Source organism: Anser cygnoides, chromosome 2 (assembly GCF_040182565.1).
Source record: "Anser cygnoides isolate HZ-2024a breed goose chromosome 2, Taihu_goose_T2T_genome, whole genome shotgun sequence".
Lineage (NCBI taxonomy): Eukaryota > Metazoa > Chordata > Aves > Anseriformes > Anatidae > Anser > Anser cygnoides.
The window spans coordinates 162343217-162365251 of NC_089874.1; the positions used below are offsets into that span (position 1 = coordinate 162343217).

General features: G+C 53.1%; 1 protein-coding gene across 2 annotated transcripts in view; it reads right to left on the reverse strand.

Moving 5' to 3' along the window:
• ZC3H3 (zinc finger CCCH-type containing 3) overlaps nucleotides 1-22035 on the reverse strand; it is a 137300-nt gene that overhangs the window by 21429 nt on the left and 93836 nt on the right. Inside the window, exons 6-9 of one of the 2 annotated variants that reach the window (XM_066990809.1) lie at nucleotides 18040-18124; nucleotides 15184-15342; nucleotides 12633-12702; nucleotides 7557-7688 (exon numbers count right to left, since the gene is read on the reverse strand). In XM_066990809.1, the coding sequence (XP_066846910.1) occupies nucleotides 7557-7688; nucleotides 12633-12702; nucleotides 15184-15342; nucleotides 18040-18124 (446 nt within the window). The remainder of the gene's footprint in view (nucleotides 1-7556; nucleotides 7689-12632; nucleotides 12703-15183; nucleotides 15343-18039; nucleotides 18125-22035) is intronic. The other variant, XM_066990810.1, reaches the window with a different exon arrangement.

Here is a 22035-nt window from a genome sequence, read left to right on the forward strand (position 1 = left end):
AAGCAGGGGACGAAACGCCCCGGGATTTGTTTTATACACATAAACACCATTTCCATAGCTAGGACTTAGTGTTTCTACCACCTGTCCTCCAGCTGAGCCCAAAACAGCTGCACGCGAGACAGATAAATTTCAATCTTCAATGTCTTTTTCCCTCGCACGAGGGAGAGAAGGGGAAGAGAGGTTTCCGAGATGCTTTAATGCGACGCCTCCTCACCGCTCCCTCCCCTGTTGCAAGTGTAGAAAATGGATCAGCTCTTTAGAAGAAGCAATTTGCCGATGTCCAGACCCCTAAACGTCCAACCTTCGTGAACACAGGCAGTTAATCTGTTTGAGGTTTGATTCTTCTAATAGGAGCTCAAGTGAGTTTTATACTCAGCGCAGAATGTGTTCGGTGACGAGGTAGTGAGCAGGGCAGCGGGACTCAGCAAAGCCATCCTCGCTTGGGTAGTCCTTAAAGATTTGATCAAGGTGGAAGAGAAAAGAGAGATGTCCCTGAGCAGCTGAATAGTGGAAGCCTTTCTCCTCTTCCTCCCCCCCAGCCATTGCCCAGCTCACCCGATTCACTGATTTAGTGTTGATGCACACCCTGTTGCCTCCTGGTCATGGTGAGAGGTCCATCAATCACATCACCGTTTCCCTCTGCTCAGGTCCGGTCCCATCCTGCACGTGTACAAGGTCCTGCTCTTCCCTACCCATCGCTGCAAGCGCGTCCTGCCACCAGCAGCTCCCTCTGAATCAAAGGGGACTGGAAATCGGAAGCAGCTATGATAGGATCATAAAAGAAGTAAGATGGAGGTACGGCCAAGATAGAGAAAATTTGGGATGGCTCAAAGCTTAGCCTTTCCCGTACCCCTCCCCATGCTCACACCAAGCAGAGAGGTTTTGTATTAAGGCTTCTGGCACTTCAAACAGCTCCCCTGGTAGCTGGGCATGGAGGAGCTTCTCAGCTTGATTGGGTCTAATTCAGCATAACAGCATCACGGAGTTTGGAGATGAGCACTTCAAGCCAGGAAATCTGCTCCTGCTGTGGCTGGTTCTCTCCAGGCATCAGCAGCAGGGCGATTTGAAAGAAAAACCATCTGAATTTGAAGCCTTTTTTTTTAAAAAAAAAAAAAAAAAAAAAAGTTAGTCTGTCCCAAACTAACAGCATAAGCCAAATAATCCACACGGGGAGCAGCTGCTTAAAGTCTCACGGAGTATTTGAAGGGCCTCCAAGACAGGAGCAAACCTTTGTTTACTCACAGACGCGATGCCGAAGACCCACAGGTACAAATTTGCCACCCAGAAAAGTGATCCAGAAATACAGATGGAGAATACGGCCCCTCTCGGTCCTAGCACATCTGGACGGGAAGAGGAAGGCTGGGAGGAAGCCTTCACCGGTCCCAGTGCTCTCCTCTGCAACCCCCAGCACACCCAAAACCTCTCCCAGATCCAGCGTGGCCAGGGCCAGGACCAGCTTTGAAGAGACAACACGAAGGAGCAGCGTGAGGCTTTGGGATCTCCGCGGCCAGAAGATATTTAACAACCCTCGACGCCTTTTTCATCCAGGGCTCATTTGTCCGCCTGCTTCTCCAAAGAGGCAGCTCCAAGCCCCGAAGCAAGCAGCGCACGGAGCAGCTCCCGTCCCACCGCCAGCCCCGACAACGGCAGCGGGGACCTGGAGGAAGCATGGCCTCGGGGAGAAGGAGCCCAACCCAGCTTAAGAGCAAACTGGAGAAGAAAGAAACTATTCTGAAAGGGTTTGTACACAGCTTAAGAACTTCCTCCGAGCCTTATTCTTACTCCTACAGCTACGAAGCTTCTGCCGTGAAGCACCCCTGAGTGCTTTGCTGTCTCCCAGCGATGCTGAGGAGGAGAAGCAGCATCCTGCACCTCCCCACCCGGCGTGGCCAGCACCGCGGTGGGATATGGGTGTGGGACGAAAGCTGGGAGGTGAGATGTGATTACAGAACCAGGATCAGCAGCAGGGATCTGGATGAGCACGCACGGGTTCCTCCACGACTGCACGTGCTGCACGTCTCAAGGAAAAGGCAAGGAGGCTGGGGGTCAGCCTGGAACCAAAGGGGGGTGAAGAAACACCCAGAAAGATCAACGTCTGATGGCTGTTTTGGGGCAAAAATCACTTTTTTGCCTAGCAAACAATACAAAGCAGCTAAATATGCAATATGAACAGTGTTAACTTCACCCTTCTGTGCTCTGTGCAAGGGGAGCAAGAATGCCAGGCAGCTCTCTCCCTCCCAAACCAACTACTGGATACTTAAAAGAAAACCCCCGAGACATGAAATTGGCAGCTGCCGCTAATACAGCTAACGTGGCTTTTCCTAAAGCTCAGTAACGTGTTAAATTTAACGTCAGATCCACGAAACGAGAAAAAAAAAACTTTAGAGGGAACCCGTTAAGCTTCCACCAGAAAAGGAGGAAAGAACCAACCTGACGCATCACCGGATGGGAGAAGCACAAACGGGAACAAATCGTCCGCTACGAAAAAGCCCCCGAAATGGAGTTTTCTGCAGAAAAAGAAGCAGCTGCCGTGGCGAAAACCAACACGCTCCACCTGGGGGCGAGAAATGATTTTCCCCAAGGAAGCGGCACTTCCGCGGGTAGCGCCACCCAGAGCTGCCCCTGCTGGCAGGGTAATTGCGGGTATTTTAGGTGGATTTTAGGTCTCCCTCAGCCGAGAGACTCTCCCCAAAAGATTTTGGGGGATGGCCAGGTTAGGGATGAGCATCCCGGCTGTGACGGCTTGGCCAGGAGGGCCGGCAGAGCTCGTGGCCCCAGCTTCCCCCTGATTTATTCCACTACATTTCCCCCCGCGTTTTCACAGCGGCCTCGTTGTTTAATCTCCCCGTGCCTTACTGCTTAACAGCTCCCACAGGGGAACAATTTACCCACAGGCTTCAAAGCAGCTGATGGAAACAATCCGAAGATAGGTATTTAATGCAGCATGTTTGCTAATGTACGCCATGGGGGAAAAGCTTATTTAATACCGACCGATTTTACGGAGGCAGCAGTTACAGGGCACCGGGCTGGCTCACTTGCCTTCGCTGCGACACGCTGCGAGGGCTGGAGAACACCGGCGATGCTGGGAAGCTGCACCAAAACCCAGTTAATTTCCCAAAACGTCAAGTTTTGCTTCTTTAAAGCAAATCGCAAGATTCCTGCTCCGCTCCACCGGGACTCAGACGAGCACTTGCTGTCGCTCCTGGGTGCAAGCCCTCAGCCGTGCAATTAAATATTAAAGCAGCGGAGCGATGTGCAGTGCACACCATCACCTTCCAAGCGGCTTTGCGTTGCGTATTATTTCGGGAGCCGGCGTGGGCACAGCCAGGGGAGCAGCATGGCAGAGAAATCGCCTCTTGGACAACTTTGCACCCTCCAGGCTCTGCCACGCAGCCTGCTCACAGCCACAGGGTCCCTTCAGCACCTGGAGCAAAACCTGACGCGGAAAATTAACGTAGGGGAATTAGTTAGGCTGTAACGCAGGGTGGGCAACTGCTAACGTGCTGTCACTGGTGGCACCGACCAGGAGTGTCCACCCGGACCCCGTGCTCCACTGCAAACTGCTGTTGGGCTTCAACAACTTATCCGGGGAGCTGGGAAAACGAAATCTGTTTGGGGAACCAGATTAGCTTTTACCACGGAGCGGCTCGCTAAAATATCTCATTTTAACGGCGAAAACTTGGTACGACGGCAAGTACCACGGCACGGGAGAGCACCCTGGGGAGCACCTGCAAGCGGCCCCATTTCCCCTTCCCTCTCTCCCCACTTCCCCCTTGGGCTTCCTCTGCTGCAGGTGACCGGCCCAGGAGGACCAGCTTGGCCCAACGGGACCGTTTTGTGGTGCTGGGGAAGGTCTGCTCCCTTTAGGAAGCTGTAGATCCACGTGCACGCACGCACGCTGGAGCAGCTTCCCGACGCACAACCCAGGAACGGGGAAGGATGCTGGAAACTGAGGTGCTCTGCCACCAGCAACCTCCTGGAAATGACTGCATCATGTCAAACTCCCTTAATTAAGGACGTGGCCACTCACTCGTACAGGAGCTGTCCTCTCTCCCCAGGGGCGCAAGGACCCTTTACGGTCCGTGTCCCCGAAAAAGGGATTTGGGAATGCAAAACTAAAGCGTTCCCACTTATTCTGATGGAGGCAGAGCAGGCCGGGCTCGCAGAACGACCAGCACGGCTTGTACAAAAAGTGTGCGCAGAGTTAGAGCCCACGGGATGGGCAAAGGTTGATCGGATCAGCCGGAGCATCCCGCAAGAAATTCTCGAAAACACGCGAGATGCGACAGCGCCAACGACAGGCCATCAATTATGAATAATAACGGGCATTTTTTACGAAGTTCTGATAAAAAAAACAGCTTCTTCGGCGGAGCGCAGGGAGAAAAACACAGCAGGCAGAAGGAGCCCAGAACAAATCAGGCACCGAAGGACCTCGATCCCGAAATCCTGGGCATCCTCCTCCGAATTTACCCTCCGAGGACGCTGCACGGACGCCGAGCGCCTTCGCCATCCTCGCCCTCGGTGGCTCGGGCTGGGGGCAGTCGGCTCCCGCGGCTCCTCGGCCACGGCGACGCAGAACGAGAGAGAAGATTTACTCCTGGCCTAAATTATTCAAAGGAAAAGGGACTGCGCATCTTTAACAAGGCATCGTTTTATGAAGCAAGGTTAACATTTTTACTTGATTCAGGAGAATATTATAAACTCTCCGGGGTCCATTTGAGGACTTTCTACTTTGAGCAAAGGCACGGACTCAGCACTTTTTATATTATTTAGAGAATAAAATTAACCCTTAATGGCCCAAGCTGGTATTTCTCCTCCCCAGTTAAATATGGCCCGCTCAGCAATTTCTCCCCATATATAATTACAGGCTGCTATCCATCATCTGTAGGAGAATGCTTTTCTGACACTCTAAAAGTGACGCGGTAAGCACTTTTCCTAATAGAATAAATATTCTAAATATCTCTTTTATATTTTCATTTAAATTGGAATATTTTAAAATAATTGTAGGGCCGCTGCCCGCGTGGCTAGTGCTGTGCTGGAGGGAGGCGGCAGGACAGCTCTGTTTTCCTTCACGGGAGATGTTTACCCTGCACGCAGTCCCCTCCGCGCGCGCCGCCGCAAGAAGTAATTAGGCAAGGACTAATTTATTAGCCTTCCCCTCCACTCCTGCTGATGTCCCGCTTTTCTTACAGCTCTAACTTTTGGCTTTTCTTCCTCCCTTTTGCCTGGTTTTTGCTCCGTAGCTGTTTTTTTTTTTCCCAGAGAAGGGATGGGTTTGCTATGCCAAAGGCGCTGTCCTCGGTTGCGTCGGGGGTGCTGGGACAGCTCGGGGGGCACCTGGTGGCTCTGCACGGTGACAGAGGTGACGGGTGACAGCTCCAACAGCTTCCACCCCTGTCCATCCACCCCAACACGCCGTGGCTTCGCCTTCTCTTTGGGCAAAACCACCTGCTGGGCATCTCCTGCCAGCCATCGAGCACCTTCGTCTCCTCCGGGCTCTCCAACTCCTACCTGCACCCAAGGATGGTGCTGAGACCTCCCAGCACCTCGCTGGCAGTACCTCTGTCAACCCGAGCTCCTGGGATGGAGAAGGAGGAGAGGAGCCCAAAGATCCGAGCTCCTGACTGCTCATCCCGGCAACTCCCCCGGTGAAAAGAAGCCCAAATCACGCAGGGGTTAGAAACCTCTCCGAGCAGCCGGTCTGCGAAACCATGCTTAGGCAGACACTTACCCACGCGTACCTATTAAATGCAAGAAAATAATTCCGCTCTGTAAGCCCGCTGGGGCGCTTTTGGGATGGTGCCCTGCGATCTGGCAGCCTTTCTATAACCAAAATTATGGTTTCATTAGTGGCTCGCTTTTTTTTTTTTCAGCTGGAGAGCCGATTTCGAGCAGCGTTTGCAAAACTCCCGGCGTGTTCTGAGCGTAGGGGCTCCAGCTCAGAGAGGAGATGTTCCCCAAGTTTGTGTCTTGTCCTCCTTGCTTGCTGTTGGCTCATGGAAGAGGCTGAATTAAACCAGGACATTTATGTGATGTCTTCTTCCACGTACAGCAAATGCATCCTCAAGGTTATGGGCACCCCGGGGATGGGACGACGCCGCACAGAAAATGGTCAAAGGACGGACAGAAATCCCACCACGTGTACAAAAAGCTCTCCACCGCAGCAGAGAGCATCGTCTCCGTAAATCTCAGAGTCCGCCTTGTCTAAATATTCAACCTGCTGGCAAATTTACTGGCTACCCCTCCTGAATTATGCGTGTCTGTTGTGGAGCACAGGGACCCTGATGCGATGGTGTCGCTGGTCTCATGAGTTTGGGATGGCACCGAGAGGAACGAAGTGAAGGTGGCCTACACCTTGTTTGTGGGACCCGAAAGAAAACCATGTGCTCTACTAACAAAAAGACAAAAGTGGTTTATACTCAGAGGCCAAACAAATTTTCAAACGAATAGAAAAGAGCAAAAATGAATCAGGAAGGTCAGAAACGCCCAGGAGATACCAGGAACCTTCTCCAATGCAGCTACAGGAGGGAGCCCATCCTCAGCAGGAGGTTAACAAGGTCTCCCCAAGAGCCAAAGCAGCATTACAAGTTTCCTCTCATCCCTTTTGTCCTCAGTCATCTCCCCCGCGGCCCCAGAGCCCCTGGCTGCGAAGCAAAGCATCCGAACTTAAACCACCCCGAAGTTAAATAAGCCTGGGGAGGAATTAATTGCACGGCCAGCTCTCCTCCTTCCCACAAAGCAAGGGAAAAGGAGGCCCTGGGGCACTTACAAGGAAGGGGGAAGATGTGAGATAAACCCCAAATTTCTTTCTTTTTGGCATGCAACTGCCTCCACGTTTCTTTGGAAATCAGCAGCTGTCAGCCAGCTCCAGGCCCTGCGCTCGCTCGGGCTCCGCGTGTTACATACGGTGCCGTAAGCTCGGGGACGTGTTGCGTGTCTACCCTGGGTGCACATCGAGTCCCTGCAGGACTTCGCCGCGTTGATCTAAGGAGAAGGACCCAGGGATGGGAGCCGGACTCCAGGAAACCCCCAGGAACGTACCCAGGCACAGCTCGAGGCTCGCGTGCTGCAGTTACACGAGGAAGGGTGCTCCTGGTGCTGAAGCTGAGCCACAAGAGCTCGTGCCCAGCTTTAACGGAGCCAACGTGGCTGCAAATAACCATTGACCTCTCCGTTCGGTCTGTGTAAAGCCCCTTCCTTCACTTCTCACCCATTTAACCGAGCGGTGCCTGGGGCTGTTGCTATCTGCTCACGCACGTGGCCCCGGTATCACGCAGGCAAGCAGAGAGGATGCACGGAGGAGCAGAAGACCACGACTGCCGGCCCCAGCCTCTTGCATTTGTTCCCTTCCCTATTTTTCCCTGCCTGCGAAGAAACAAAGCCACTCTGCCAATAAACCCTTCGGTTTCGCTCATCCCATCCAGGTGTTCGGCAGCTTCCAGCTCTACGGCTCCCTTCGGTGCCGTAGCTCGAGTGAAAAACGGCTCGTGGCTCGCCGGCACCCCGAACAGGCGGCGCGGGCCCCTCCCGCTTCGGCACAAACAGCGCCTTTTTACCTTTTCCCCCATGGGGCAGTAGCCTTTGAGGAAATCCTGGCACACTTCAGCCTTCCGGGAGACGTAGACGTGGCTGTAGGGGCAGTTGCTGTTGCTGCAGATCCCCTTCAGGAAGTAGGAGCACACCGGCATCTGCGGGGGCGAGAGGACGACAAACGCGTTAGCACTGCCCCGGCTCGTGGCGATCCGGATCCGTTCCGACGCCCGGCGCTGAAATAAAACCGCGTTAAAATAAAGAAATCTCTGCCTTTTGCCAGCCGCTGATCTCCGAGGCGTTTCTAGCTCTTCTCGCAGCACAGCGCCCTGGCGTTACGCGGGCCCTCTGGATACAGGCACCGATGCTCCCGACTAAACTTGGAGAGGAGAGAAGGCTCCTTGCTTGCCCGTGATACCAACCTGAGCATCACCGTGCTCCCGGGGACCACAAACACCGGTCCCAAGGGGCGATGCGTTGGATGTAGCCGGAGCAGAAGCGCAGGGCTTGCCCCAGCCCGGCCACCCTCTCCCCTGGGGGGTTTCTGGCACCCCGAGAGCCAAACCAGCAGCATAGGGGTGCCCTCGCAATTCAGCAAAGGGGGGAAAAGTGCTTTTTTTTTTTTTTTATTTTTTTGTGCGAGTCGCATCACACAAAGGCACCCCCCAGGGCTGTGAGCTAAGGGGGGGACCCTGCACGCCAGAGGAGGGATGCTCCAGGAGCGAGGGAAAGGAGGAGGAGAGCTCTGGCTCCATCTGTGCCAGCACATAAATGCGTGGGGCGCGGCCCCGCTCGCTGCTCCCCAGCTTCAGCATCGCCACAGCCGGCGGAAAAAAAAAAAAAAAACAACAAAAAAAAAAAGCAAGAGAGCAAGGATCCTCCTCGTCCTCCGCCTCAAACCACAAACTTCACCTTCCGCACAGCTGCTCTCATTAAAACCGAATTGCCAGCCCGCTGCAATATTTCACCGTCCTTAACTCACCGGCTACCGCTCGCCGACGGGAGCGGGCGCTTTGCACCGCCTCGGTTCGTCCCCGCGCCCGGCTCCTGCTGCTCAGCCCCCTAAATGTAAAATTTACTTACTGCTCGGCGCGCTACCGATCCCTCTTGCTCACCCGCCTCGGCCGGTTCAAGTGTCCCCAAACCCATTTTTACCGTTCCGCGCTAAGCGCAGCCGACGCCAGGCGCGGGAAAAGCCCCTTTCCCTGAAGGGCACGGTGGGGTTTTGACTAAATCGGCTCACTCGAGGCAAAGAGAGAGGGAGAAATCGCAGGAGGGAGGGGAGGGGGAAGCCGAGAGAGAGGAAAGAAAACAAAGGGTGCTTTAAGAGAGAAGAGTTTATTTTTAATTGTCTTTTAACTGCGGGCATTAACATAAAGGACAGGGCTCTGGGGCTATCTTTTTTGTTGGTGGTGGTGTGACCGTAAATGATTCCCTTAATGTAGTTTTTGATATAGAGCCCAAATTAGCTCTAATAAAAAGGGATAATAAAGCCAGCTCTTATACAAAAATAAACTCCTCCTAGCTGTCAAGCCTGAGCCATTATCAAGAGGAAGCAGCGCTCTCATTTCAATTAACCTTGTTTGCACCCCACTACGTCCACACAAATAGCAATAACATTAATTCAAGGCACTGGTGCGGTGCGTCCATATTAGACAGCTTTGACTATGTACACGCTTTGGAGCCAGCAGCTAATGAACCCGAAACTCAACGTGAATTTCCAAATTGCTCACAACAGAGTTTTGAAGCTCTATTAGGGAGAAAAATGCTGATTCTTTTCGAGTTCCTCAAGGGGAAAAGCTGTTGTAGCAGCAGCAGGCGGCTGCCCGAGCCCTAGCCTCTCGCTAACCTTCAGTCACAAACCCATTCATTCACATTTACCGGTTCCCCTAAATCACTGGGATGTGCTGGAGGCTCTGCCCCGCCGCACGGAAAGCCCCGAGCAGCGCCTCTGTGGCTGCTCCTCAGCCAAGGGCTTTGCACAAAATCCCCCGCTGCGGTACAAAACCCCAAGCTTCAGGTTCCCCTGTCCTCCGGAGAGGTTTTTCTGCTACGGTTTTTCCACTGCTGGAGGGGCGGTTTTGCTTCTGAAGCCATCTGCGAGGCACGGTGCCCATCTGGAGCAGCGCTCTGCTCCGGGGCAGCGAGCAGGGAGCATCCCTGGAGCGGGACCGCGGCTGGGGAAGGAAAGGATCTGGCTGTTTAGGATGGGGAAAAGCTCTCTGCTGCCTCACTCCTGTAACAGCTGAACCCACACAGCCTCCGTGCGTAAAACACAGGGACTGTCCCCAGTTCTCAGTGGGGAAACTGAGGTACGCACAGGTCGAGTAAGAGTTTTGTCCTCAAATCAATAGCTTGGGATCAGGCACAGGTCCCATCCCGGTGACTTCCCACCGAGGTGGGACACATAACGACAACGCCCCAGAGCTCCCCTGATGGCACCCCGAGCATCTGGGTGCCCCCCACATCTGCAAAGAGAAATCGAGAAGAAATTAACGGGGCCATCTGCAAAACCTCGGGCACCGCCGGGGAGCCCCCAGCCACCACCTCCTTGCCGCTGAGCGCCAGGAGACAATTAATTAACCCTATTAAAGCTCCAACTTGAATAGAGGGCCTGCCTGGCAAAAGGTGTGAGCGGGGAAAACGCTGCCTTCCTCTGCCGAACGGCTTCTCCTGTCTTCCTCCCCGGGTGCGCTGGTTGATAAATGAGGCTCCCAGCACCTCTGCTAGTAATCACCCAGGTTAACAGGGAGCCGCGGGAGCTGAAGAGCGGAGTCGCCTCTCGCTTTGGGCAGCTGGCTCCCCGCGGCTATAAATCACCCTGAGCAGGCTTGAACTCCGCGGAGGAGCTTGCTTCTCTTCCAGCCCGCGCTGACGACAAGCACGGGGCAAGCGGAGACCTCCGAAGCGCTCCGGGGGGGCCTAATCCCGCGACAAGTAATCCTCCTTCCCTGCCGAGCGTGACGTGCGTGGCTAGAAAACACCTGCTCCGGAATATATTCGTTTCTGAGGCACGTCAGAGGGCTGGCACCCGCCTGCTTCACGCGGAGGAGCGTTGATGTAAGCGCTCAGCCTGCGGTGACGACGCTTCGCGGGACCACGCGCGCCTGCCAAGGAGAAAGGCGAGGCGGGCAGAGACCCCTGTGCCCCGTGGGGCCACTCTGGCTATCTCTAAGTCCCAAATCTTGCACAGGTTTTTGCCCTGGGGCCAAAACCAGGCTCTAACACCTGCTGAAATACCCCAAGAGCACTGAAGTCACTGGTACAGATGGAAGCTGTGCACCGTCTGGATCGGCGCCGATCCTTCAGCTCAGGGGCATGGGCAGCGGGTCGCGTGCACACCAGTTATTGCAGCGTAAAGCAGCAGCAGCGCTTTTACAAACCATCTTACCCCAATATCTACCCCAAATCTGTGCTATGATACGCCAACAGCCATGTAAACAGCCAGTCCTTTTGCAAGCCTTTCTTCTTCCTTGGCTTCTGTATTTCTGAAGTCTCGCTACACGTTATAGGGAAAAAAAAAAAACAACTTCCAACAGCCCTCCTGCCTTCTATCAGTTCTCATCCCCATCCGTCCTCGTCGTGCCGTGAGTCAGGGAGTACAGCTGTCCCCAGTCTATCTCCTCTACTTTATATACACATGATTAAGTGACTCTGAAGAGAGAGCCATGTAAAAAACATATGGTGCTTTGTGTCTCGCTCGGAGCGACTCCGCTCACCACCGGCATGACTTATGAGCTCCTCACCGACAACGAGCATGCTGTATGCAGACGGGGGGAACGGAGACAAGAAAAACTGCACGGCCAAAGGCAGCCGCTGCAGGAAAAGGTCCTGCTTCAGATGCTGATGAGAGCCGGTGAGCCCCATGGGTTAAATCCTTTACAGGCAGTAATTGCGCTGTGGTTTACCTACGCGATGCTGGACAGGGGAATGAGGGCAGTGACCAGAGAATCACGGGATGGCAGAGGCTGGGAGACACCTCTGGGTCCATCTGGTCCAACCTGTGCAAGCTCCAGTCCCTGCCCTGCCCCAGGCACAGCCGTGAAAGCTTTGGCAAAGTCACTTCCAACAACGTGCCAAACCCATAGCCAGGCTCATCACATACCACGAGGAAAGACTGAGCCTCATGGGTTTCTCTATGAAAACCGGTTCTCATTCCCATCCCAGCTTCTGGCATTTCCACCCCAACAATGGGACCAGTCACAAAGCGCTCCCCCCATGCAGTGACCCCACTCGTTGTATTTTTAGTGCCCCAGTGGGATTAACCTTCCTGCTCTCTTCTGGGTGATTCTCTGGCTGTAGTAGAGAAGTGTTCCTGCAAATCCGCTAAAACAGCACGTAAACACATGCTCGATGCACTTCCCAGCTCGGTGAAGGACCCGCAGCCACACTTAACCTTCAGCACCAACTTCACCTCAGCTGAAAAGCCTGAGGTCTCCAAAGCTACGTCCGACTGGAAATCCTTGCCACCGTACAGAGGTTAGCCTGCTAAATTGTCAGCTGATCATCACTAAAAGAAAACCTAATTATTTTTCCACCTGGCACTGCGTAATAAAACCACAGAGCCCCACATACACCAAGCAGGATGAAAACGATGATGGAATCAAAAGCCGGTCTGCCAGGGAGTTTCTCTGCCTGGCTTTTTAGAAAGGTTAATTTCTGCCTCAAAGCTCCCGGATGCTGCAGCATCGTCCTTGTCTGACCCCAGCGTGGGCTGAGCTGGAAGGAAGGGTGATCTGGCAGAGGTAAATAAGGATTAGACGTAGCAAACAATGCTCCCGTGCTCTTTCCCTCTGAGTTTAAGTACTCCTTAACCCAACACGTGTTATTGATACTTCCAGCAGCCCCAGGTGCTCTGGTTTCCAATCCGCTGCTTAGCGCACTAATCTAGTGATTCACCACGCTGCTTTAAGAGGCGCACTCTGCTCCCATTATAAGCTCTGACCCCGTAATGAGCCTGAACAGCTTGGCAAGCAAACTACAAATGAACTCTATTTGAAGCACTCTATAACACAGGTTTCCCTACAGCCGTCATAAACGCTGCCTCTGTAGGTCAGCTCTCTAATAAAGCCGCGGTGAGCTCATTAGGAAGCCATACAGACCTTGTCTTTGGAAACTTTGTGGGAAAATGGGCAATTCCCGTCCGTCTTCTTGCATGTGCCACGGAGAAACCTGCCAAAAGACCAGAGGAGAGGGTTGTGTGAAATCAGGTGGGTCACAAAATGCGACTTTTTGAGTCTCTTCCTGGCCCAATACCCCTGCAAATTAACATGACCACTGCAAAGTTCGTTGTTAAAGCCTGTAACAGGCCGTAAATCGGTCCCTTTGCTGACAGATTTTGCTCCTTCCCTGTATTTGGCTGCTTATTAGTAGGCAGAGCAAGGCACTGAATGACAGAGTGGTGGAGGGTGCAGGCACCTCAGGGCCATCAGGTCAACCCCGGCCACAGCTGGGGCCTACAGCAGGGTGCCCAGCCCCAAGGCCTGGTGGGTTCGGGGAGACCCCAAAGAGGAGCCCCCAGCCCAGCAGTGCTGCCTGGGGGCCAGGGGGAGCCTCCCGGGCTCTAGGCTGGGCCCGCGGCCTCCGCTGCTGGCCCCGGGCCCCCCTGAGCAGAGCCTGGCCCTGGCCTCTCGCACCTCCCTGCAGGGCCGCAGGGACGTGGGGGAGCTCCCCCGGAGCCTCCTCCTCTCCAGGCCGAGCAGCCCCAGCTCTCGCAGCCTCTCCTCACAGAAGGGGGGCTCCAGGCCCTGCCGCCCCTCAGGGCCCTGCGCTGGGCTCTGCCCAGTGCGCCCAGGGCTCTCCCCAGTATGCCCAGGGCTCTCCATCCCAGGGTTGGATGGAGACTCAAAACAGCACAAGCAGCAGAGATTCCTAAGGTGAGCAAGTAGCACAGCCAACAACTTGATTTACTCCTCAAGATAAGAAGAACGAAGGAGTCAAAATGAGGACTCAGTAGCCAGCATCCTAATCCTCTGTGTCACCAGAAGTAATCCTCACACCTTGGACACATATGTCTTGGTGCTCATGAGGATGAGAAACTGAGTGCAAGCAAGTAAAATCAGTTTTAAAAACTCATTTATTTTTTATTTTTCTTCTTTTTTAAAAGTCACTTTTCCTTCTGTATTGTCTCCCACCGAGCTTTGTGCAACCCACCAATGATTTCTAGCACAGCAGCACTTTCAAGGAGAAATTACTCTAAGAGTTCATCAGTGGAGTTGGCTTTTCTACACTTTTTAAACGACTAATAATATAGTTTAATCAACTGTTGGGCAGGTATAATGAGCTGGCTACATTAATCAGTTCTCCTGTAATAAATTACCAAGTCTCTTTGCTGCCTGGCGTCACAGGCTGAAGGACTCAAACCCGTTGCACATATCTGAGCCGGTCTGTGCAACACGTCAGCTCCAAACGACGCAAGTGTAGTTGTGGTACGTAGTAGTAGTTGTAGTGGTAGTAGGATGATGGTTGGACCAGATGATCTTGAAGGTCTTTTCCAACCCTTATGATCCTATGAACTGGTCTCTGATAGATGCTGCCAGGCAGAAATCACCTGGTGCACGGCGAGGGCAGGCTCTTAGATCATTCAGCCAAAATCCAGGCTACTCTGACATCTGCACCATCTGCCCCCATCAACTCCAACAAGTATTATCCAGAACCCATGAAGCAGTTTGTTCGAGTTGGATGGCCTTTTCAGGGCCTGGCTAAATATTTTAGCCTCAAATTCCACCTTGCAAACTCTGATGGCGTTCTCAACCTGCCAGTAATAACTAATGACTAAGGATTACTGTTCTGATTATATTTAAGAAATGTTGATTTGATCTTATTACAGGTTCTTACTACAATTTTTTAAATCTTTTTAGTTCTTCTGCACTATGATATGATATGATTACTTAGCAGGCATAAGTGTACAGGTGATAGCATCCACCTCCAAATTGCGAAGTAAATATTTCTGTAGTTCCTAGAAGCTGCACCAAATATCTAATGCATGTATACTTAACTTAAGAGTGTTAATGTGATGCTTAGTTAGCATGAATAGGTCTCAAATGTTGCGTAAGTTCAGAAAAAAAGCACCAGAAGAGATTAAATAGATCAGGATTCTCTTGTCTGACAAATTTGGATAGAAAGGGAAGACTATACAGAGTTATAAATGGTGCATAGAAGGTGATTAGGGAATTATTATCCTATTCTTCTCATGAACGAGGAGGTAGCTAACAGTCAAGCAGCCCGTTGAGGAAGCATTTTTCACACAGAGCCCAATTCTGTTATGCAACCCACTGCCATAAACATCACGCATTAAAGAAAGGACAAAATCAAAAAAGAAGAGAATTGCTGACTATTACAAGATGGTTTGGTGGCAACCTCTACCAACTACAAACCCTACCAGGCAGCAGGGTTTCACTGTCAGAAGCTGAGAGGCCCCAGAAAAAAGAAAGAGCCCTCTGTGAGCCTCATCTTGTCCTCCTCCTGAAGGCACCTTCCAACCCCAGAGCATTGGGCAGACCCTGGGCCTGACCCAGCCCAGCAATTCTCATGTTCTTACATCTCCATTATCGGGATTTTTCCCTGTGGAATATCACAAGAGCAAGCACTGAAGCCAACTGATGTCCCAGTGATGGCTCAAAGCATGTGGATGCTCAAAGCATCCATCCATACCTGGTGCAGACGGCCACCTTCTCTGGATCATGGATGTAGGGGCAGTTCTCCCCTCGATTACACTTGCCAAAGCGGTTGTAGTACATACAGTACTCCTTCTTCTTCTCTTTCTTCTGCTTGGCTTGACGAATGATGGCCAAACTCCGCTGAACAGCACGGCTAAACAGAGCAAGACAGACAGGTTGTGGTAACATTTCCAACTTCAATGCAACGTCATACAGTGGCACAGAGAAAATGGGTCAATCGTACCCAAAATCACAGAGAAGCACAGTTCCACTTTGAAAAGGGAGGGAGATATTCAGAAAATTCGTACTGGGCCATAAGCTCTAGCTCTTTGTGACTTCTGGACAACTTCACACTGAATCTTTAAAAATCTGCAAGACGAGGCCAATTTCCGAGGAAATTTCTGCTTTTGGTACAGAACTGCCACATGCTTTGATCAACCTGATCTAGTGAAAGGGAGACTGAACCAGATGGTCTTCAAGGGTCCTTTCCAACCCATGCTGGAAAGCAACTCTGCAGAAGATGACCTGGGGACCCTGGGGAACAACAAGGCACCGAGTAGTAGTCAGCCAGGTGCCCTTGAGGTAGAGTAGAGTAGAGTAGAGTAGAGTAGAGCAGAGCAGAGTAGAGTAGAGTAGAGTAGAGTAGAGTAGAGTAGAGAGCAGAGTAGAGCAGAACAGAACAGAACAGTTCAGTTGGAAAGGACCTTGGAAGATCATCCAGTCCAACTGCCTGCCCACTTCAAGGGCCTACCAAAAGTTAAAGGGCATTGTCCAAAAGCCGCTTGAACATTGCCAGGCACGGGGCACCAACCACCTCTCCAGGAAGCTTGTTCCAGTGTCTGATCACCCTCATAGTGAAGAAGTTTGTACTAATGCCCAGTCTGAACCTCCCCTGAGGCAGCTTTGTGCCGTTCCCATGTATCCTACCACCGGCCACCAGGGAGCAGAGACCAGCACCTCCCTCTCCATTTCCCCTCCTCGGGAAGCTGCAGAGAGCAGTGAGGTCTCCTCTTGGCCTTCTTTTCTCCAAAGGGGTCAACCCAAGCGTCCTGAGCCTCTCCTCATAGCAGAGGCCATGATGCCAATCACATTTTGGGCTGTACAAGCAAGAATGCAGCTGGGAGGATGAGGGAGAGGATCTACCCCCGCTATTTGGTACTTGTGAGACCACCAAGGCATACCAGGCCCACTCTGGGGCTCCCAGGACAACACAGACAGTGGAGGACGGCAGCGAGGCCAGCGAAAGGCCACCAAGACAGTTGGGGCCGGAGCACTGGACATCTGAGCAGAGGCCATGAGCTGATTTGCTCACCCAGGAGAAGACAAAAGGGGGATTTTATTGTCCTCTATGACTGTTTATGGGATGGTACAGAGAACGTGGAACCAGACCTTCTCAGAGATACGGTGTAGGGATAAGAGACCCTTTGGTGCAAGAGCCCATACAGAGACCTTCAGAGATCCCTCCAGGAACATGACCATCTCCATTGACTTTGTGAGCACGGAGAGAGCTCCGAGCAGTTTTTATGAATACAGGGAGACAGAAAATATCCTTTTTTTGTGCTGGGCTCATGCAGCACAGGCTACAAACACCAAGCAGTTCAGGGGATACATCAGCCCAAGTCACTGGCCTAGGGGTCACAGTAGCAAGGAGACTATTTTAGAGCGGGAATGCACATTTTTACCTCTGTATTGACCATCTGCAGCTCTCCTGTTGAAATGTACTAAGAAAACTTCATGCAGACAAAATGCTGAACAAGATAGCCCTTCTCCAGCCCTCTCTCTGCTTCAGCATCAGCACTGCCACCACCGCTGTGCATGGATGTGGGGACGGCAAGCTCTGACACAACGTGCCTCCTGGTACCCGTGGTGCTTCTGAGGCTATCGCAAGGCAAGCCACTACATGGCATGATAAGCATTTAGAAAAAGAGTTTTTCCTTGCTGAAATTGTGACATTGATAAAGGGCTCTCCCACAGTCAACACGGTGGCTACCTGAGGTACTCAGCCAGGCCACCAGCACGTGGACCTCTGTGGCCAGCACTGAATTTGGACTCTACCATCAATTGACTTTGACAGCAGACTTTAAATCAGTTGGTGTAAATGATAGGAGATGATAAAATATAGCTAGAATCTGGCACTATGTCTGTGTAGACATCTGGAACCAACATGCTTCAGGGATAAATTTCAGTCTACTACAATTAAGAGGGGCTTGTCTGCAAGAGCTCGCACTTAAGGACGCGATGATATGCGGCACATCTGTGGCACAGAAGCAAGGCGATGGGGAAGTCAGGAGGGCAGCGACGCGCCGTTGTGCTCGGGGTGCTTCCCTGCCGGTGCCGGGGGTTACTGGTTTGCAGGGGCTGAGCACCCATCGAGCGCTGGTTCCCAGCTGGGAAAGCTCAGCAGAGCCAGCAAGAAGGAAAACCTGCAAGTTTAGTGGGCTGAATGGGGATTGACTTCTTTGGATCAGGGGAATAAAACAACAAACTGCTGCGATACAGGTGACAGTGACGCTGCTGCCCTCGAGAACAATACGGCTTTTGTTTTAAAAAGGGACTTTCAGAGAGGGCTGGAGCAGGATTTGGCATTCCTTGCCCGCAGAAAGGTGCTGATATCCATTACTAACCTTTCACACCCTTTCAAGAGAACCTTTCAAAGCAGGAACCAGTGTTTTTTGCTGAGTTTACAGCCGCCTCCCGGCAGAGGATGGGGGAAAACCAGCGGTGCTTCGGTCCTCCACCGAGCAAAGAGCCACTGAGACAGCCTCGTACCAAGCTTCTGACCCCATCCTGAGCATAAACCACACGCAGCATCCGGAGGGGGAGCGTGCTGATCCTCCCCGCGGGTACAGACCTGGCAATGTAGCGGCTCGTAGCGGATCGGTTCAGGATACCGGATGGGGAGAAGCCAGTACTGCCGGGCGTGCCGCTCAACCTCGCTGTTCGAAACAGAGAAAGAAACACAGACACGTTCAGGACGATTTGCTCCCAAGCAAGAAATTCGGCAGGAACTCCTGCGGTCCTTGGCAGCTCGGTGCTAACACAGAGCAGCAGCTACGAGAGCTGAGGATGCTCTTCGCAGACCTGCCTGCCGCTGGCACCTCTGGACCTGCCACAGCAAGGAGGAGCCCTGCCAAAAAGGGCTCCTCGTCGGCTCCAAATGCATCAGGTGCCCTTTTCCTCCGCGCTCAAACCTGCTGGGAAACCCCCCCGGGGGAACCCGCATGCACTGGAGCAACCTTGGAGGCTGGGCAGAGGCAGCTCACGCTCCCTGCAGCAGCCCGGGGAAGCCCAGCAGCTGCCTCGAGTCTGTGCTCGCACATAATTAAATCGTCCTCGAGCGGCGCAGGGAAGAGTGAATCGAAAATAAAGGCTCGGCGCGCGGCTTTCCAGGTGGCACGAGCGCGGCTCAGTCACTCACCTGCCAGCCCAGGCGTGCTGGGGAGTGAGTGAGCGGGATTTGATAGCTCCCCCCGCGCTCGAGCTGTCACTCTGGCTGCTGGCACCGGCAAAACCCCAGCTGTTCCCTCTGAAAATAAAAAGCGACGGCGCAGGCGCGATGCCGACGCTGGTGGCATGTGCCTGTCCATCGGGGCGTCGGGCAGCCCCGCTGCGGGATGCCGGCACGGGTCTTTGCTCATGGCAGACTTGCGTGGCAAGAGATTTCGAGCTTGCCACGCGACCACCTAAAATTAACTGGGCGTTTGTGCCACCTTTGCTGAATTATTTTGCTTTTCTTCAGTTGTTTTTTTTTTCGACTCGCAGCTTGGGTCCCACTTCCCCTCCATCGCTTGCATCGCGCTCGAGCAAGGCCGGCCTCCCAAACGATGCGGGGACAGAGACCCAAATTAAAGCCAGCCATTAGGGTCAGCATAGAGCCTCCTTCAGCCCTCCACAATTATCTTTTGATGCTCTTTCAAGCAAGCTCAGCAGGACAAACCATCCCAGGAGTGGGCTCCCCTGGGCAGAAAAGCAGACTCTAGGGTACGTGTGCGTTCCCGTGCCCCGTGCGCCATCCTTTTATTTAAGACAGTCTGCCAGCCACATCCTTGCCAGAGAAGGGGAACCACTAAATAAATCAAGAGGTAAATAAATAAAGGCTGCAACGGTCTCATGCAGCTGGTTTTAAGTGCATATACATCCAAAATAAATCCACAGGTGAATATATACATATATTTTTTGCACAGCTTTTATCTTCCCGCAAGAAGACTCGCGGTTATTATACGCAGACTGAAACCATTGAAATCGTTGGGAGGACTGAACGTGTGCGATGCTGGCTGGGCGATGCACGTCCCCCGGTACAGGTGATGGTGCTGTGAATTAATTTGCAGCCTGCAGGCAGTTTGCACGCCTGCGAATCGCTCCCTTCCACCCCAAAATCTGCAGAAAAGCCTGGCCGCTGTGCCGGCCACGTCCAGCGAGGCAGCAGCCTGGCAGCAGGCACAGAAACCTTTCCTACGAGCTTCCACGCTGTCAAACCTCCTAATTGCTCACCCGGAGTGGAAATCCTCGCCCAACTAATAGGGAACTGCCTAAATATTTACCCAGGAGGAGCCAGCCCATCGGCTGCGTAATGCCGCCGGTTCAGAAGCTCCGTAATTAATGCGCGGAGCCCGTTAACGCGCAGCAGCCTGGAAAGGGGCGAAGCCTCGTTTCTCTCTTCCATCTCCTGGGATTTAAGGAGGGAATGCGGGGTGTTGTTTTTAGAAGCCTTTCCACCATGCAAAAAGAAGTTTAAGTGCTCTGCAGACCTCAAAGCAACGAGCGAGGGGATGCAGGCAGGGGGATTTATCGCCCCACGCCCGTAGGAGGGTCCAAGCAGCCCAGGTTTTTCTTCGAAGCAACACAACAAAACGTTAAGTGATCAATGTCAGAGCAGGACAGAAGCAAGGTGGAGATCTGGGGTCTGTCTGCATTACCAGAGTCACCCACGCGGTGTGAAACCGGGGCAGAGCAAGGACACGGAGGACTGGAGAGGGGTTAAATGTAAAAACAGGAGACGTGCTGGTGTGTGATCCCCCGGGGAGCACGGCAGCAGGCTCCGGATTAAACGAAACAAAATGCTGAAACCATGCCCCCAGGGCTTGACTCTGATCTTGGGAGGGTCTCGCCGGGGCCTTTCTTCAGACGCAACACGATTTTGCACGAGAGGACCTCAGCACGCCGGGGAGAGCATCGGCGTCGGGACCAAGCGCTGCCGGTCCTATAAAAGTCCCTTGCTGCAGAGATTGAAAGAAGGGGCACGGCGAGTTCCTCCGTGAAGGCAGAGGGAACAAGAGGAGGGAAAAAAAAAAGAAGAAATAAATAATAAAAAAAAAAGCTGCTGGGGAGAGCATCAAGGAACTGCACATTAAGGGCTTTTTAACTGATTACACACAGCACGGCGGCGTCAGGCTTGATATTTTATACCCCGCGTAAGGGACAGGTGTTTTTCTCCCTCCGCCTTTTTATTTTTTTTTTTCCTCTTTTTCCCCTTAATGATCTAGTCGGGTTGAGGCGCATCATCTGTAAGGAAACCCGCGGCCCGTGCAAACGGGGCTGCTCCTCTCCATGCATCACCCGCAGCCGACGCCGGCTGCTCCGGCAGCTCGCGGTGATGGCAAGCGCTGGGAAGTGATTGTTGTACCTAACCCAGCCGGGAGGCTCGGCGCGTCTCTCCGGAGGGAACGGGAGCTGTCATGTTCATTAAATGCATGATTACAGCTATGATTAATAGCAGGGGCTACAGCCTAACTACTTTTTTTTTTTTTTTTTTTTCCCTCGGCTCTGAAGGAATCCGCAGGCGAGCAGCACCGACAGCCTGGCTCCGGTCCCTCGGCGCGGGGCTTTGCGCAGCGCCTGCTTCTGCCCAGCCCGTCCCGCTCCAAAACTGGGATTTGGATCGGAAAAGGATGAAGGGGAACAATCCAGCCCTGCCAAAGGGGCTCCCCAAGCACCAACCGTGGTTAAAATGAGCGGGGTGGAGGCCGTGCCCCTCCGCCAGCACCCCCACCTTAGTCCTGATGTTTTTCCCTGGAGCACAAACCCAGCTGGGAGCTCATGGGTTCCCTCCCCGGTCCCTGGTCCCGCTCCTCCAGGGGAGGATTCCCCCTGAAGGATTCCCCCTGAAGGATTTCCCCTAAAGGATTTCCCCTGCAGCCCCCGAATTGTGCCTGGGAGCAATGCTGCGTGGGATGCGCCAGGCCCCCAGCTCACCACGGGGCCCCTCTCGCCCCAGGGCTCCTCCTGCAGCGAACGCGCGCTGAGCAGGGCGCTCAGCATCTTCCCTCGCGTTCGGGCCAGCCACAAATATTGCCAAGGGAGCGCCGTTAATTATTACCTGCTTAATTATTTAGGAACGACTTTAGCGCTCGCATCCGGAGTCCCTTTACCGGGACCTCAGCACAGCTGCGGTGGAAACGTGGAAAGAAGCGTTTGTGCGTGTGCTGTAGGTCATTTGTTGGGTTTTGTTGTTTTTTTTTTTTGTTTTTGTTTTGTTTTTTAATACTGTGCAGCACCTAAAACAGCCTGGAAGGGAGGAGAAGCAGCGCTGGCGACACTGGGACGCGCTGGGGCGCCCTTCGTTTCGCCGGGCTCTCCTGCCTTCAGTGCTGAACCAAAACTTTGGAGGCCGGCACTCGGGAAATTTATTTCTTTAATTATCGGTCGTTTTAAGTGGCTTCCACCGTTGCAGACCATCAGCACCAGCAGCTGCCGGGGGTGATTTATTTCACCTACCGGCCGGCACAAGCCCCTCTGGAAGGGAACAGCGTTAGAGGGGATGCGCTGGCGCTGCGGGAGAGCAGCTGGGCACGCTTCTCCCCCCCCCCTTGCCTGCAGCCCGGCTCCCAACAGGAACGAGCACGTCCCT